Source organism: Idiotropiscis lumnitzeri, chromosome 14 (genome assembly GCF_059441095.1).
Source record: "Idiotropiscis lumnitzeri isolate Australia: NSW breed Sydney's pygmy pipehorse chromosome 14, RoL_Ilum_1.0, whole genome shotgun sequence".
NCBI classification, from domain to species: Eukaryota; Metazoa; Chordata; class Actinopteri; order Syngnathiformes; family Syngnathidae; genus Idiotropiscis; species Idiotropiscis lumnitzeri.
This window is the reverse complement of record NC_142404.1, coordinates 3,146,760-3,160,929: the sequence shown is the minus strand read 5'-3', so window position 1 is coordinate 3,160,929 and position 14,170 is coordinate 3,146,760. Positions and strand designations below refer to the sequence as shown.

General features: G+C 41.9%; 1 protein-coding gene across 1 annotated transcript; it reads right to left on the bottom strand.

Moving 5' to 3' along the window:
• Window positions 1-2,419: 2,419 nt before the first annotated feature.
• tent5c (terminal nucleotidyltransferase 5C) lies at window positions 2,420-10,494 on the bottom strand. Its single transcript, XM_088315589.1, has 2 exons — window positions 10,303-10,494; window positions 2,420-6,003 (listed from the first exon to the last, which is right to left on the bottom strand). The coding sequence occupies exon 2, from the start codon at window positions 5,982-5,984 to the stop codon at window positions 4,827-4,829; it is 1,158 nt and encodes a 385-aa protein (XP_088171715.1). The 5' UTR covers window positions 5,985-6,003; window positions 10,303-10,494; the 3' UTR covers window positions 2,420-4,826.
• Between the last annotated feature and the right edge of the window lie 3,676 nt (window positions 10,495-14,170).

Sequence of the window (14,170 nt, the reverse complement as noted above, 5' to 3'; positions counted from 1 at the left end):
ATCTCTGTTCATTCCCACTTTAACCTCAGAAAATATTAAAAAGATTGGGTCAATATTTTGTATTTTATGGTCATTAAGCCTTTTCCTGCAGCCAAACATTCTCTCCCTTATGATTTTCAAGTACAGAGTAAAATAGATGGTTCCATCAATCACAGCAAGTCATCCAGGTCCTGAAAGAGCAAATCAGCCCCAGACAACTTGATAACTACCATCTTGAGTTCCTTTTCTGAAATGCTGTGTTAAATTCATACCAGACACATACCTTCCAAAGAGTTCTGCTTTCATTCAGTGCTCATCATTCCATAGAATATTCTCCCAAAGGTCTTGGGAATGATTTAGATGTGTTTTGCAAAAGTAACACAAGCCTTTATGTTGTTTTTGGTCAGCATTGGTTTTCGCCCTGGAACTCTGCCATGGATGTCATTTTTGACCTGTGTTTTCTTCATTGTTGAGTCATTAACTGAGGCAAGGGAGGCCAGCAGTTCTTTAGACATGGTCCTGGGTTCCTTTGTGAACCCCGGAATGAGTTGTTGATGTGCTGATATTGTCATTTCTGTGGTCTGGCCACTCCTGGCGAGCACTTTATTGATTGTTGTTTTCTATTTTGCTGGTCCGTCCTGCCGCCGCGACCTGGGCACACTTCTGCCATTGTCGCTCCATCCATATTTATTAAAATAATCGTCCTCTGTCCTCATACATTCTCATCCTTTAAAAGAGCTTCTGTCGTTACTTTTCACCACCACACCCCTGAACTAAAAATGTGATTAGCTTGAGTGAATTTATGATTTAACAAGCACATTTTCCGGTAGTTTTGAATTTTTGTTTTCCCCTTAATGAATCAAATCACCATTTAAAAACTGAATTTTATGTTTACTTGAGTTAGCTTTGTTTGATCGCCACTTTATTTGTTTGATGAACTTGAACAATAAAGTGGGAAGATTATGCAAAAAAATAAAGTATGAATTTGAGAGGAAGGCAATGTAAATGTAGTGTCTAATAGGTTAGGTTTACGCTAAAATAAAGCAAAATTAATAGGAATGAAAGAGTTAGCTTAATAAACACTTTGCAGGCTTTTAAAGCATTCAACAAAACACCTTTGAAAAAATTCTACTGAACTAATGTGTCAAACAAGGCTTTGCGATATGAAAATTGCAGTCTAGTACAATGCAATGTCAATTTGAATTGGATTAATTGTTCAGTCCTACTCTTTAGTATCAGTGACTGCTTGCAGTCTTTTCGTGATAGTTTTGGATGTGGCCCTTTATTTTCACGGGTGATAAAACTGCTCATACTTCTTGGTAATGTCTTACATTACCTGCACATTTGAGACCTCTCAAGAGTGACTCAATGATACCAGCCACTAGAGTGTGATGGCCACACAGAACCTTGACTTTTTCTGCTAGAGCCACTGAAGGGTCCACTTAGTGTTTTTGGATGATTCTCCTGTTGAAAATTCCAAGTGAGTTTGATGCACGATTTATGGGCTGATGAATATCATTTGTCCTCCTATAGCTTCTGATCACATGTTGCAATGATCAGAGCAGGGCAATTTACAAAATGTTGCTGGTCCGTCATTTGTCATCTATCAACAGCCTGGGCACTCGTACGCCAGCCTGGAAATTCAGACTCTTTGCTGTACCAGCGATTGAGTCTGGTCACAGTCTCATCAAGCAAACCTGAGCAAAAAGACAGCCAAATCAACCATCAGCAAAGTGCAAATGTGATGTCAGGAAAAAAACCCAAAAACAAACGTCTTTTAAAATAAATGCTTCCATGCCATCAGCTGCTGCGGTTTAAATGTATTTTTAATAATGTATTTCTGGTTATTTAAAAACTGACTTGACTGATTTTATGTCGAATGATGTTGGACTATCATCTCACCAACGCAACATTTTGAATGAGGGTTCTGACGACAAAGAGTGACATTGTGCAATCAAATTTTTTTATCTGTTATGATGTATTCTTTGTGAGCAGTTTGTTTTGAACCGGGGGCATTCCTTTCTTGCTACTTTTCTTTCGAAAAGAAAGCTGGTTTGGCTTGCCGGGCCACCCGTCAGTCATCGTCAGTGTTATGTTTTTCAAGCCGAACTAAACTAATCATCAGTCGGTTAGTCCGTCATGTTATTATAACCACACTTCCATCAGTAAATTTCACCGATCCCCCAGACGACCAGGTCATCAGTCCCCCCGCCGTCCCATGAAGCCAGCTTAAAATACCCAAAGGTCTTAATTTAAAGTTCAAATGAAGCCATTAACAGGGATCCCACTCCGCATTGTGGCCAAAGATTAAATACAATCCAGTCACACCCCTTTAAATGGTTGCGGTCATCTTCTTCTTGGCTCAACACATAGACATATATATATTTATGTATGGCTTAAGAGAAGCAAAAAGAAAAAAAAAAAAAGACAGAGGCAGAAGTTGCATTCAATATCTTTTATTCATCATTTCCTTTTCAAGCACATTTTCCTGCTACATGTCAACAATTCCAACAAGGAAAAGGTCGAGTGAGGTCAAAGTGCTGATAAACCCGGGGGAGGGAAACCCCCTCAAATGGTCGTCGTAGTTACCACGGCGACAAAAACCTCTCTTCTTCCAAAAATAAAGTGTGACATGTATATGCCCACTAGCACGCACACACACATGCGCACGCCCCCCCACACACGCGCACACACACACACACACACACCTGCTGCAAAAACAAAACAACTCATGAGAAAGTTCTCATGGGATAAGACCACTGATCATCCGCCACCACCGCCAAGTGAGCTAAACAAGACATTTGTGGGCGCTACCTGCGCCTCGCACCGAGTACGCACAACGGAACCAGCGAAATCTAACACTGACGAGTTTACAGCAGAAAAACTAAAGCAAAAATGCACTTCACCCTTACGTGAATTTAATTTACCCCTGACTGCGGTCAGTCATCATATACAAATAGTGTAAACACAAATACAGGCCACGTGGTTTCTTCCAAGTTTTCTTGGCAAAAGCTTGCGCCAAGGCGCAGCATAAACATCAAAGACGTCGTCGCTCAGTGATCGCCAACCAAACATTAAGTGTTTTGAGCAACACCGAGCTATTTTGAAAAAGCCAAGGTGGCTGCCAGAGCGATAGCACAAAAATCCAGTCTCTCCTGGGCAGAAGCATAATCCACCAAGAAGATTGAGATTCTCTTGTGTTGGCTTGAGGGCTCACTGAATAGATTTACCCGCTCAAAATTAAAGCTTAAAAAAGAGAAAAAAGAAAAGGAGAGAAACAAGTAGGGTGGGGTATAATCAATCCCTGAGCAACCATTCATTAGCTTATTTACTTTCTTCATAGGCTAAACAGGACAAATATCCCTCAGGGAGTGCAGGAGGGAATCTGGATGGGTAGGTGAGAGGGAGGGTGGGGAAACAAGAAAGGCGAAAGAAAAATAAACTAGAATTAAAAAAAAAAAAAAAAAAACTCCAAACACCCAACAACATTTTTCTAGACAGGGATTGCGTTGGCACAGCTTTGTTTAGAGTCAGAACAGATATTACAAGATGCCCCTCCTGAGTATTGTGGTTTTATTCAATCAATTAATAATTAAAAGCTAATTCAAAAAGGAAAAAAAAACAAACAAAAAATGTTTTGGTCCAGAGTAGGAGTGGGCAGCATATATCACTGGTTTGTTAAAAAGCATGAGACAAGGTGCATGCCAGTCGAAAGAGGGTGGGCCACCCATGCCCTCGACTCCAGATAAGAGGTGCTGCCGGTTATCTGGCGCAAACATGGGCGGGGGCGGCGGCGTGCTGGTGAAGGCAAGCGATTCTGAGAAAAGGCTGAGGCCTGTTTTGGGGACATTTCTGCATCGGCGCTGGGGGCTGCTTGGGCGGGGGTTCGCTGCCCCTTGCGTAATAGGTCAACAAACAGCGGTCGCCAACACTACTTTACAATGCTAATAATAATAGTACGAGGTCATCCAGCACACCTGGTATCTTTAAACCATGACCACACATGGGGTTCTGTGTGGTGGTGGTAGTGGGAACCACACCCCTCCCACTCAACTCCAGTGAAGACAGAGTGAGGATAATTATAGAAGCCAGCTGGTTGCAGGGTGAGCGTGGGGACTCGCCACGTGCTCCAGCTTTTAAGGAAGGCCGAAGTAGAAAGCTGGAAGCGACTCTCCTTTGGGCCTGGAACGCCAGAACACAAAAAACAACCTGTGTACTTTGTGGTCACAAACTCACATTGGCATGATCAGCCGTTTTGATGGCTCTCTTTGAAGGTGTAGACACACGCACGGCCGCCAGGTTGCGAACACAATCACATGCGGTCACATGACCATTTCAACGCACACTGAGCAGATTTGAACATTATTTTTTTAGACATTACAGGCACTTGTTTTTTTTCTTTGTGTACCTGTAAGAGATTTCAATGCAAAATTAAATTAAAAGAAAATAGACTCATCATAACATACCAGAACCACCAACCCAATTTTTTTTTCTATTTTACTTTTGGGCCAACACACCTAATTACACTTTCTCGCAGATTGCATTTTTTTTTAAGTATTTTTCCACCTTTTCATATTTTTTGTTATCACCGAAAGGGGATGGGGGAGAAAAGAAAAAAAAAAATCAAATTTAAGGCTTCATCGGCATAAAGAGCCCTTAATTGTTTTTTAAGTAACCTTTTAAGGGGTCGTAGGCATCCAGCAAGAAAGAAAAGGGGGAATAACAATTAAAAATATCACATTGATGCATTGAAAAAGAAGAAACACAAAAGCATTCCGGGAAAGAAAAAAAAAATCTAAGGCTCCTTCTGTTTAATTTTTTTCTTTTTGGGCCCCCCACTCGTCCAGTCAGTTGCAAGGCAGCCACGTGGGAATGTTCTGGTTGGCCACGTAGTAGTTGCTGAAGTTGTGGTCGCGCACGTACGGTGCCGGCTGGTAGTAGCAGGTAACGCAGGAGGCGTCTGGTATGGCGTTCTGTTCAGCGAGTACACGGAAGGCCATGAGTGAGATGAGGTGCAGAGTCTGGCGCCGCTCATGGCCCATGAGGCACACGGTGCTCTCGTTGACCACGCGGCGCAAGATCATGAGGTAATCGTACTTGCTGGACTCCTGGCCCACAAAGTGGCTGTGGAGGTACGCCTCCACCTTGCGCTGCTGCTCGCCGATGTCGGGGAAGTCGATGAAGAAGCGTGAGCACATGTAGCGCTCCAGAGCCTTGAACTCTTCTTCGCTGGCGGGCCGGAAGTCGCGCACCAGAAGGTTGCAGTACTTGAGCAGCCCGCCGCCACGGATCTCCTCGGGCCGCTTGGTGGCGATGAGCTTGTCGCGCAGGTGGCCCAGCGCTGTGTCAAAGTCGCCATACACGCTCTCACCGTTCACCGCTGGGTGGTGCTCTGGTGACATGGGCGCAGCGAAGACATCGTCCGCCGCGTAGAAGGCCAGCACAGAGTCCAAGACGATCTGGAAGGAGTCGACGCTGAACTCGAACTGGCGGCGGATACGGTCAACGAACTTGAGCTCCACGTTGCGGCCGTTGTTGTTGGACAGCGAAATGAGGCTCCAGCGGTCCTGCTCCGTGTTGACCTTGACCAGCTTCTGCACGTAGGCCTCCTTGAGAGTCGCCGGCGTGATCTTCTCCTTATTGACGCCCTCGGGCAGGAAGTCCAGCAAGGTGCCCAGCACTACATCGCGGATGAGCCGGAACTCTGACTCGTGTGGCAGGTCCACCCTGAAGATGACATCCAGGTCCTTGTAGCTCCAGCCCAGGTCGCGCACCAGCACGTGGCTGGCCGTCGAGCCGTTTAGACGCACGTCCTTTACGCAGATGCCGCTCAGCGCCAGGCTGGAGCGCACCCGAGCCACGATGTCCTTCAGACGGACCTCCAGTGTGGGGAAGTTGCCGCGGCCGTGGACCGGCACCACCTCGCTCAGGACCTCATCCAGGCACCTCACTTGCTCCCACGACAGAACACTGACGGCGGTGCTTGCTGCCACTTTGGCGGCCATCTTCTCTTGTTTATATTAGCTGAGGAGGAAAGGGAGACATGACGGTCAGTTGATAACAGTGTTATAATACTTTTTTTCATTTTAGTTACGTTTTATTCTGTTCTCAAATTCTCTTTGTGTTAATTGATTCCTACAATGGGTTTGCCGGGTTTTTTTTTTTTTATCCTTCATTCATCCACTCTCTGAACCGCTTCGCACGAGGGTCACGGGTGGCTGAAGCCTATCCAAGCAGTCTTCGAGCAGTGGGTGGCATTGACCCTGAATTGGTTGCCAGCCAATCACAGGGTACACAGACAACCATTCACACTAACAGTCACATGTATGGACAATTTAGAGTGATCCATTAACCTACAATGCAAGTTTTGGGAATGTGGGAGGAAACGGGAGCACCTGGAGAAAACCCATGCAGGTATGAAGAGAACATGAAAACGCCACACAGGAAGGCTGGAGCTCAGATTTTAAACCACGGAATCTGTACTGTGAGGGAGATGTGATAAGCAGTTGGCCATTATTCCAGCTGTTAGTTTTTAGTTTTCAAAAAACACATCATTTTTGTTTATTTTTTTGTAGAATATTCAATTGCAAGATAAAGAAAAATGTCACTAAGTAATGTGCAATGAAGTAGGGACTTTTTTGGGGTTCTCGTTCTAGTTTTTCGCCAGCAGATGTCATTATCACTGAAGCTTTGAAGCTTCAAACCATTTTGAACTAATTGCTTCAAATGATTGATGGTTCATAAAAGTTCCATTTGCCCATCACTAGAGGCAGGGCCTTGTGGGTGATGACAGGAACTTGGCGAGTTTCGGTGTAGTCTCGCGCTTTGTTGATGTTCTCATTGTGTGCCTTTTGTCTACCTTTGGTCAAATTAATAATTTTTCACAAATCTATGCTATTGTTGATCCACATGTCGGTCTGTTTTTTTAATATGAACCAATCTGAAGTGCTGAAAATGGTTTGCTCTCTGTGATGATGGAACGCTAATGGCTAAAAAAAAAGTGGAAAAGTTATTGTTTTGGAGATGCAAGAATTGCAGACCGTTTGTACCGTTCAATAAATGGCTGGAACTGAATTAGCAACAATAGCTCGGATTTTTTTTCCCCACTGCACTTCAGCAGCAGCTTATTTAAATCTGAATGTAACTAAAATAAAATGGCACAAGGCGCAGACAGAAACCCATTGGAATACAATACGGGCTATCACCGCATACCCAATCAAACATGGATCAACTACTTGACACCCAGGGACTGGTTCCAACTCATATACAACCACAGAGCCTTTCGGGTCACAGGGGCCAGATGCACCGTATCTAACATGATACCGCTGACGGAACAGACAGCCATACAGGGAAACACGTCCATTACCACATTCAACAACATCATCTACGCGCTGTGTTACACGGACGACAACTACAAAACAGAGTGGGAAGAACCGGCGCTGGCGTCGTATAACCAATTCTGATACAGAGAAGGCCTGACCAACAACGCCAGATTTATGCTACCCGTTTACAAACACGGCATATATCGCACGACCACACACAAACAAGACAACATATTCTTCAGTTGGGATCCGCTGTGCAACACGGATAGAATCCTAGAGCTGAGACCGGGCAAAAACGCAATCAGCTACAAGTGGATGGCCACAGAAGAAGTATGGCTGAACACGCACATGATGCAGCACTTCGACCCGACCAACACGCCAGGGAGACCCAACACGGCCACGGCGTACTCGCAAGAGATACACACCATGACCGACAGCAACGTGACACCTCACGACCACCTCAACAGGTGGATAAACCAGACGGACTTAAACCCGAACACCTCGAGACATTGGAGGTAATGGCTCACAACCTTAAGGCTGAGAAATTGGGAAACTAGTCAGCCAAGATGCCTGTCACTCAATGTCACTGCTGGTTACGATGTGTACTGGTACATTATTCGTAGTACATTTTTGGAACAATCAGGTGAAATAATATAATTTGCCGTGGCACACCTAATGATCTCTCGCAGTGCACTGTGTCTTTAAACATTGTTTAGAAATCAATTGTGTAGGTGTATGTTTCACAATGTTTTTTTGGGAGCTAATGCACCCATGTTAGAATAGGAAAGTATTAGGACAACAACAAACAAAAATACTTAACGAGCATCTCCTCTCACTTTGATGACAGATTGAATTTCACCGTGAAATTTGGACCTGTTTAATTCAACAAAAAGCTGACATGTTTGTCATCAACAATCCAACTGAAATATGACACAGAATCACAACATTGATATGCAATTTTAAAAAAACGCCTCCGGTTTCATCCATGCTAGTGACAAAAGCAAGCCAATTCCAGAAAAGTGCTGGGATACAACTTGGACTGGTCACCAAGCCAATTGCAGGACTAGACTAGACTAAACACAATTTTCACCTATGAACAATTTTGAGTTTTAAATTCACCAAAAAACGCCACACAGGAAGTCTGGGGCATGGAAAGTAGGGCTGAACGATGTATCATTTTGGGACCGAAGACGCGATCTCAGACAACGTGATTTCAAGGTCATCAAGGCCGCGATGTGTGCCCCACATTCACAAAGCAGGTCACACAGTACGGATTTAAAAAAAAAAAAAAAAAGCGTTGCACTTTCCGAGTTACCGTAAATTATTTCTTTCGCCACTGCTTGAATGCTCGGCACCAAGCTATCTTGCGCCACAACAGTATGGACTTTATTTGTACTATATGCAAGTCTGAGTACAATGAGCTGCGTGATGAAAAATAAATAACCCCACTAACAAGTAGCGCTTTAACCGGAGAGGCGAACGAGTCATGGCTAAGAGTACAAATCGCTAAAGTGAAATACATTTTCGACCCAAAAAAAGTGCTTAGGTGTAAAGTCGACTCCTAACAGTAGGCTGGTTAGAATCGCGTTAGGGCGGAGAGCAACCAGCTATGAACCAAAATGTAGTATTTCAATCAACGCCTATCTAGACATAAAAGGAGAAGCAAAAGCAATTGAGCAGATGCTCTACTGGCACACGTAAACGGATGACGTCATCATGATGAAGAGGTACAATGTAAAACATATACTAAATATTTATCATTGCATCAATAATATTTGCACAATTTTGTACCACAGAGTTTTGAGATCTACACAATAAATCTCAAGATAATAATTCTTAATCAATTTAGCTTTGCTGAGGGAAAACTATTTTATTGACGTAATCTGACTATGTACAAAGAAAACGTACATTAGTACAGAATGCAAAACATTTTGGAGCTTTAAAAAAATGCATTTTCATATATACAATTACAAATACAAATTCATATACAAATTCAAAATTATACTTGACAGAAATGTGTATTTAAAAACTTGAGAAAGAATCCCTCCCACAAAACCTCTCTGCGTTACTACTATAATTACATTTTCTGTCATGTTTGTAAAGGTCACTGTACATTGTGAAGAAAAATTAAATCAAAATCACAATATCTGTAAGAAAAAAAGCAAGATGAATTTTTTTCCCTAAATTCAGCCCTATAGGGAAGTCTAAAATTATTCAATAAAATTGTTTACTACCCTACAAAATGTTCAGCCTCATTTTAAATGATGACGTTAGCATGCTCTTTTCGAGGGGGTCCATTGAACGCAATTAAAAGCAGATATGGTGTATCTAATGAAATGAACTCCGAGTGTCAGCAGCCATTTTGCAGGCACATCAATCAAAAAAATAAAAGTTTTAGACGCGTTTGAATGGGAGCCAATGAGAGAAGTGTTAATCCCAAGTGTAAATAGGGTTTGGCAATGTTTGATTTTACTCGTGTGTCACAGCATCCCACGCGTACACATACAGTGCGTGATGCTTCCAGAACAGCTCATGCGCTCGGTCCATTATGCCACTTTTCCAGAGTCTTCCTTAAAAACACGCGTTCGCGCGAGCGGCGCGCACGCACTCAACCGCATCCAAAATTAACCAGCCGTGTTCCAGTGAAAATAAATGACATACGGGGTCGTAAAACGCTTTGGTCCCCGCGAAAAAAAAATAAATAAATAAAATAAGTGATAAGTGTTTAAATCGCCACAGCAGTGCCGTCAACTAGGTGGGTAACAGGTAAGCTAGTTGGTGAATTATTTCGCGAGTTAGTTGTCAAGTAAGATCGCCCATATGGCAACACTCGGTACCGGACATTTAACACAGCTGTTTAGCATCAGTTCACAAAACAGCGGAATGAAACGCTACATTGGCGTTAAGCGCACCAAACATAAATTTTTAATCGAGAGTCATTCTGGTTTTAATTTAGCACGACTAAATGTAACTAAAGACAAGAGATGGGACAAATACGTACGTCTCCAAAAGAGTTCCTCGCAGTCATTCAGAGTGTGTGGTGAGTTGTAGAAAAGAGGCAGAAAATGTTACATTTCCTTCGTGCATACGTTGAAGTCAGCATTAGTCCACGCAGGCTTGTGACACCGAGTAGAGTCGAGTCGAGCGCAGAAAAGTTGCCGTTTTAAGCGTCCTCCCCAGCAGTTAGAAGTGCAGTGCTTTTATAAAACCGTGCCACGACTGAACTGAGGCAATAAACATCCGTGCCATGAAAGAGTCCCACGCTGTCCTACTTGGTCTGTGTATGTCCGTGTTTTTTGTTTGTTTTTGTTTTGGTTCCTCAAATTGGGGAAAAAATAACTTAAATAACACATTGGTAGAAATAAAACATGTATGGGATTTATTACAACATGATTTTAGCACAGTGCTTGTTTGTATCAATGCGCCGGAAGAGCACGCTGATTGGTCGTCCATGTATTGCGTTGCCAGGCGACCGGAGCAGACGTTCCAACTTTACCTTCGAGCTGGAGCCTTGTATAGTTTATTTAATATTTAGTTATACAAGTTGCCATTTATTGAAGATTGACAGGAAATCTTCCTCAAAAGAGAGACGTTGATGCCGCAGCACGTTTGTTCAGGAACGTTCAGAATTTAGTTTTTATTTATACAAACCACTGTGTTGTGTTAAACCGTTTTAAAAGTTGCAACCGAGAGTCTTCTTCATACTCCCGCAACTGCCGCGTTGGATCAAGTGGCCGACACGTTGTGCTGCGCAGCATGTTGGAAACACGTCTGTAACACATGCCGAGCACGCGTCAGAAATTGTTGCTGCACGGAGGTTGCTGCGTGTTCCCTCTCGTGATTGGTGCGATTTGTCACATGCAGCGATGACGTAAATTGGTTTCCCGGCGTGGTTCCAAAATACCCCACGTTATTATAACTTTTTACTGACTATAGAGGGCATCTTGGAAAATGGCTAGTCAAATTTTCAAATGCTTATTGGAGGGGACTTTAACTGTATTTTGGATGGCAATGTTGATAAATGGCCTAATGACACTCAGCGCTTTTATGAATAGGTTTAGTCTTGTGGGCATATGGAGCGTGATCTACCCTGATAGCAGATCTTTCACTTGGAGTAATAAAAATGGTTACAGTCAGTCAAGGGTTGACTTTTGGTTCACTTCTTAGAGGTTTTGACATAGCTGGTGAAAAAGTAGAACAATTACCTACTCTTCTTACAGACCATAAATACTCCTTAAATAAAATCTGTCCTCAACTAATTGTCAAGTCAAATTTATTTGTATAGCCCTTAATCACAGACAGACTCAAATGGCTTCACATACCCACTATCGACATCCCCTGATCTTAACCCCCAGGAGAGCAAGGAAAAACTTGAAACCCGATCTGAGGTAAAATGAGAAACTGTGAGAAGGGACCATGGATGGAGGAATCCCCCTTTACAGGATGATCAAGCTCCAATGGATGCAGATTGGGCAACATTTAACACACATTATGATGCTATACAGTGTTTGTTGAAATAATGTGAGTCAATCAAATTGGGCCGTGCAGGAAGATCACTTCGTGGGGCGGGTCGTTGCCCAGTTGATCAGCGCTGTAATCTCCATAGCAGCAACCCAAAGGATATGGTCAGCCTTCAATCTTATACCGGTCAGTTGCTGTAGAATCAAAACAGCTACTTCCAAATCAGTCACCATCACCAAATTCCCAAGGGGAAGAGGTGCCAGAAAAGAGAATATAAGTAGTAAACAGGCCAACAGATGATTTAACTAATTGCTGAAATATGTAAATAAGTAAATCAGATGACGCGCTACTGGAAGACGAGTTTGGTGAACTAGGTCTCTGCCCAGTTGGTCAATGCCTTAAGCTCCACAGCGGGTCACCATTACCTAATTCCAAAAATAGAATAGAAGCGGAAGTAAACAGGTCAACAAATAGTTCAACTAAATGCACAAGTATATATTTAAGTCTTTAGTTGTGTTTCCAAGAATTCTACTGACAATGGCAATAATACTAATTTACAGTGAACCTCCTGGAAACTGAACAGTTGGAGCTGGTAAAAATGAAATTAGTAGGTTTATATAATATTTCTGGACCAAAGCGGAATGAGAAAAACAATTTTGAATTAATTGGGAATTACTTAAATTTGATTTGGCAAGTATCTAAGGAAATTTGGTGACCTTCAAGTCAAATTGAGCTGAAGAGGTTAATATAGTGGCTGGAATTTCCCAGCTGTTACAAATAGGTGACTTAACAAAGGAGGACAAGGTGGAGTTAAATAACTTACAATTGAAGTTAGATTTGATATATACTTTAAAAGCAAAGGGTGCATACATCAGATCCAGAAAAAGTTGAACAAAATTCTCACCATTTTTTTAGCTTAGAAAAACATCGCTCGAGGAATAACAGAATGGGCTAACATTGATGGGACAGTCACAGAGAACCACATTTTGGCATCTACATTTTGTGGGGAGTTTTATGAAACCCTCTATACTTCTGACTTTTGACAGGAATCTGCAGATAAGTTAAATTCACTTACAGTTGAGACTATTGAATGAAGTCAAATGAATATTGTGATGAATCATTTACATTAGAAGACATTAAAAAATGCAATAAATTTCTTGAAAAATAATAAATCACCTGGCACGGATGGGATAATTTCAGAATTCTATTAAGAAATTGCAAGTCATCTGGTTTCATTCTTGCCTGCTGTTTTTGAGGAAAGTTGGTGTTATTACCCTGGTACCTAAACCTAATAAAAATCTTTAACTTATTGATAACTGGTGACCGATTTGTCTAGTTAATAATGACTATAAACTATTTGCTATATATATTTATATATATATATATATATTAGTGCTGTCAAGTGATTAATCACAAAAAATTCCATAATTGATTGTGATTAATCACATTTTTCAACTACTATTTTTTGCAAAGGTTATTACAGATATTTACTTGAATAATATCTTGGAATTGATGCAAAATCACCAAATATTAAGTATATTTAATTCAAAGACTGTTCTAATAGCTTTCTTGGATTCTTGAATACGATCTAAATGCATACACCTTTACTGACATATATTTTCTAAACATTTCTCAAAACTGCCCACAAGCGCCACACTCCAGCAGTGTTGGTTTGCAAGGCCCAGTGGTAACTTAAACACAGTGTTTTATTCTGAGACGTGCTAAAGACAGCTAATATAGTGCTACAGCCATTATCTGTATTGCTCCTTTTAAGGTATGGTTAGGGTTTCAAAGCAGTGTTAATGTTTTATAATAACGTTTCAAGCCAGCAATAGTTGTTCAAACCAGGATAAAGTTTGAAACAACAAAGTAGTCCAATTAGGATTTCGATACAGGATAGGGTTTCAAATTAAGGTTTGAAGCCACATTTAGGGTTTCAAACAACGGCTCAAACTTAAAATTAAGGATTTGAGACAAGATTCGAGTTTGACACCGGGGTTAGGTTTTTTTCTATTTTTAGTCAATATATACTGGATAAAATAGTACCATGATAAAACAGATTGAACAAGAGTAAATAAAAAGTGCTTTTGACTTGTCGGCCGTGATGGAAAATATTTCATCTTTCCTATTCATTTGATGTTGTTCCTGTCGGCTGACATTCGTGTCATATCGTGGCCTGACGCTGTGGTAAAGATCAAAGATGCAAGTAACGATAGTCTACGTTGTGTAATGTGCACGTCAGAACGAGTCACACTGAAAGAACGTCCTCCTTTTCGTAATGGTAACATGAAACTAGCAGGGGAAGTGTGTGAGTGTGTTGGGGGGGTCCTAAAAGAAGGGGTTCTACATGGCTAGTGAGTCAACAGAAGGGGAAGCTAACTAGCAGCATGGGAAATCCCGTCCTTTGT

Excerpts from the sequence above, each read along its gene's own strand:
- tent5c (XM_088315589.1), bottom strand. The coding sequence starts at position 5,984 with ATGGCCGCCAAAGTGGCAGCAAGCACCGCCGTCAGTGTTCTGTCGTGG.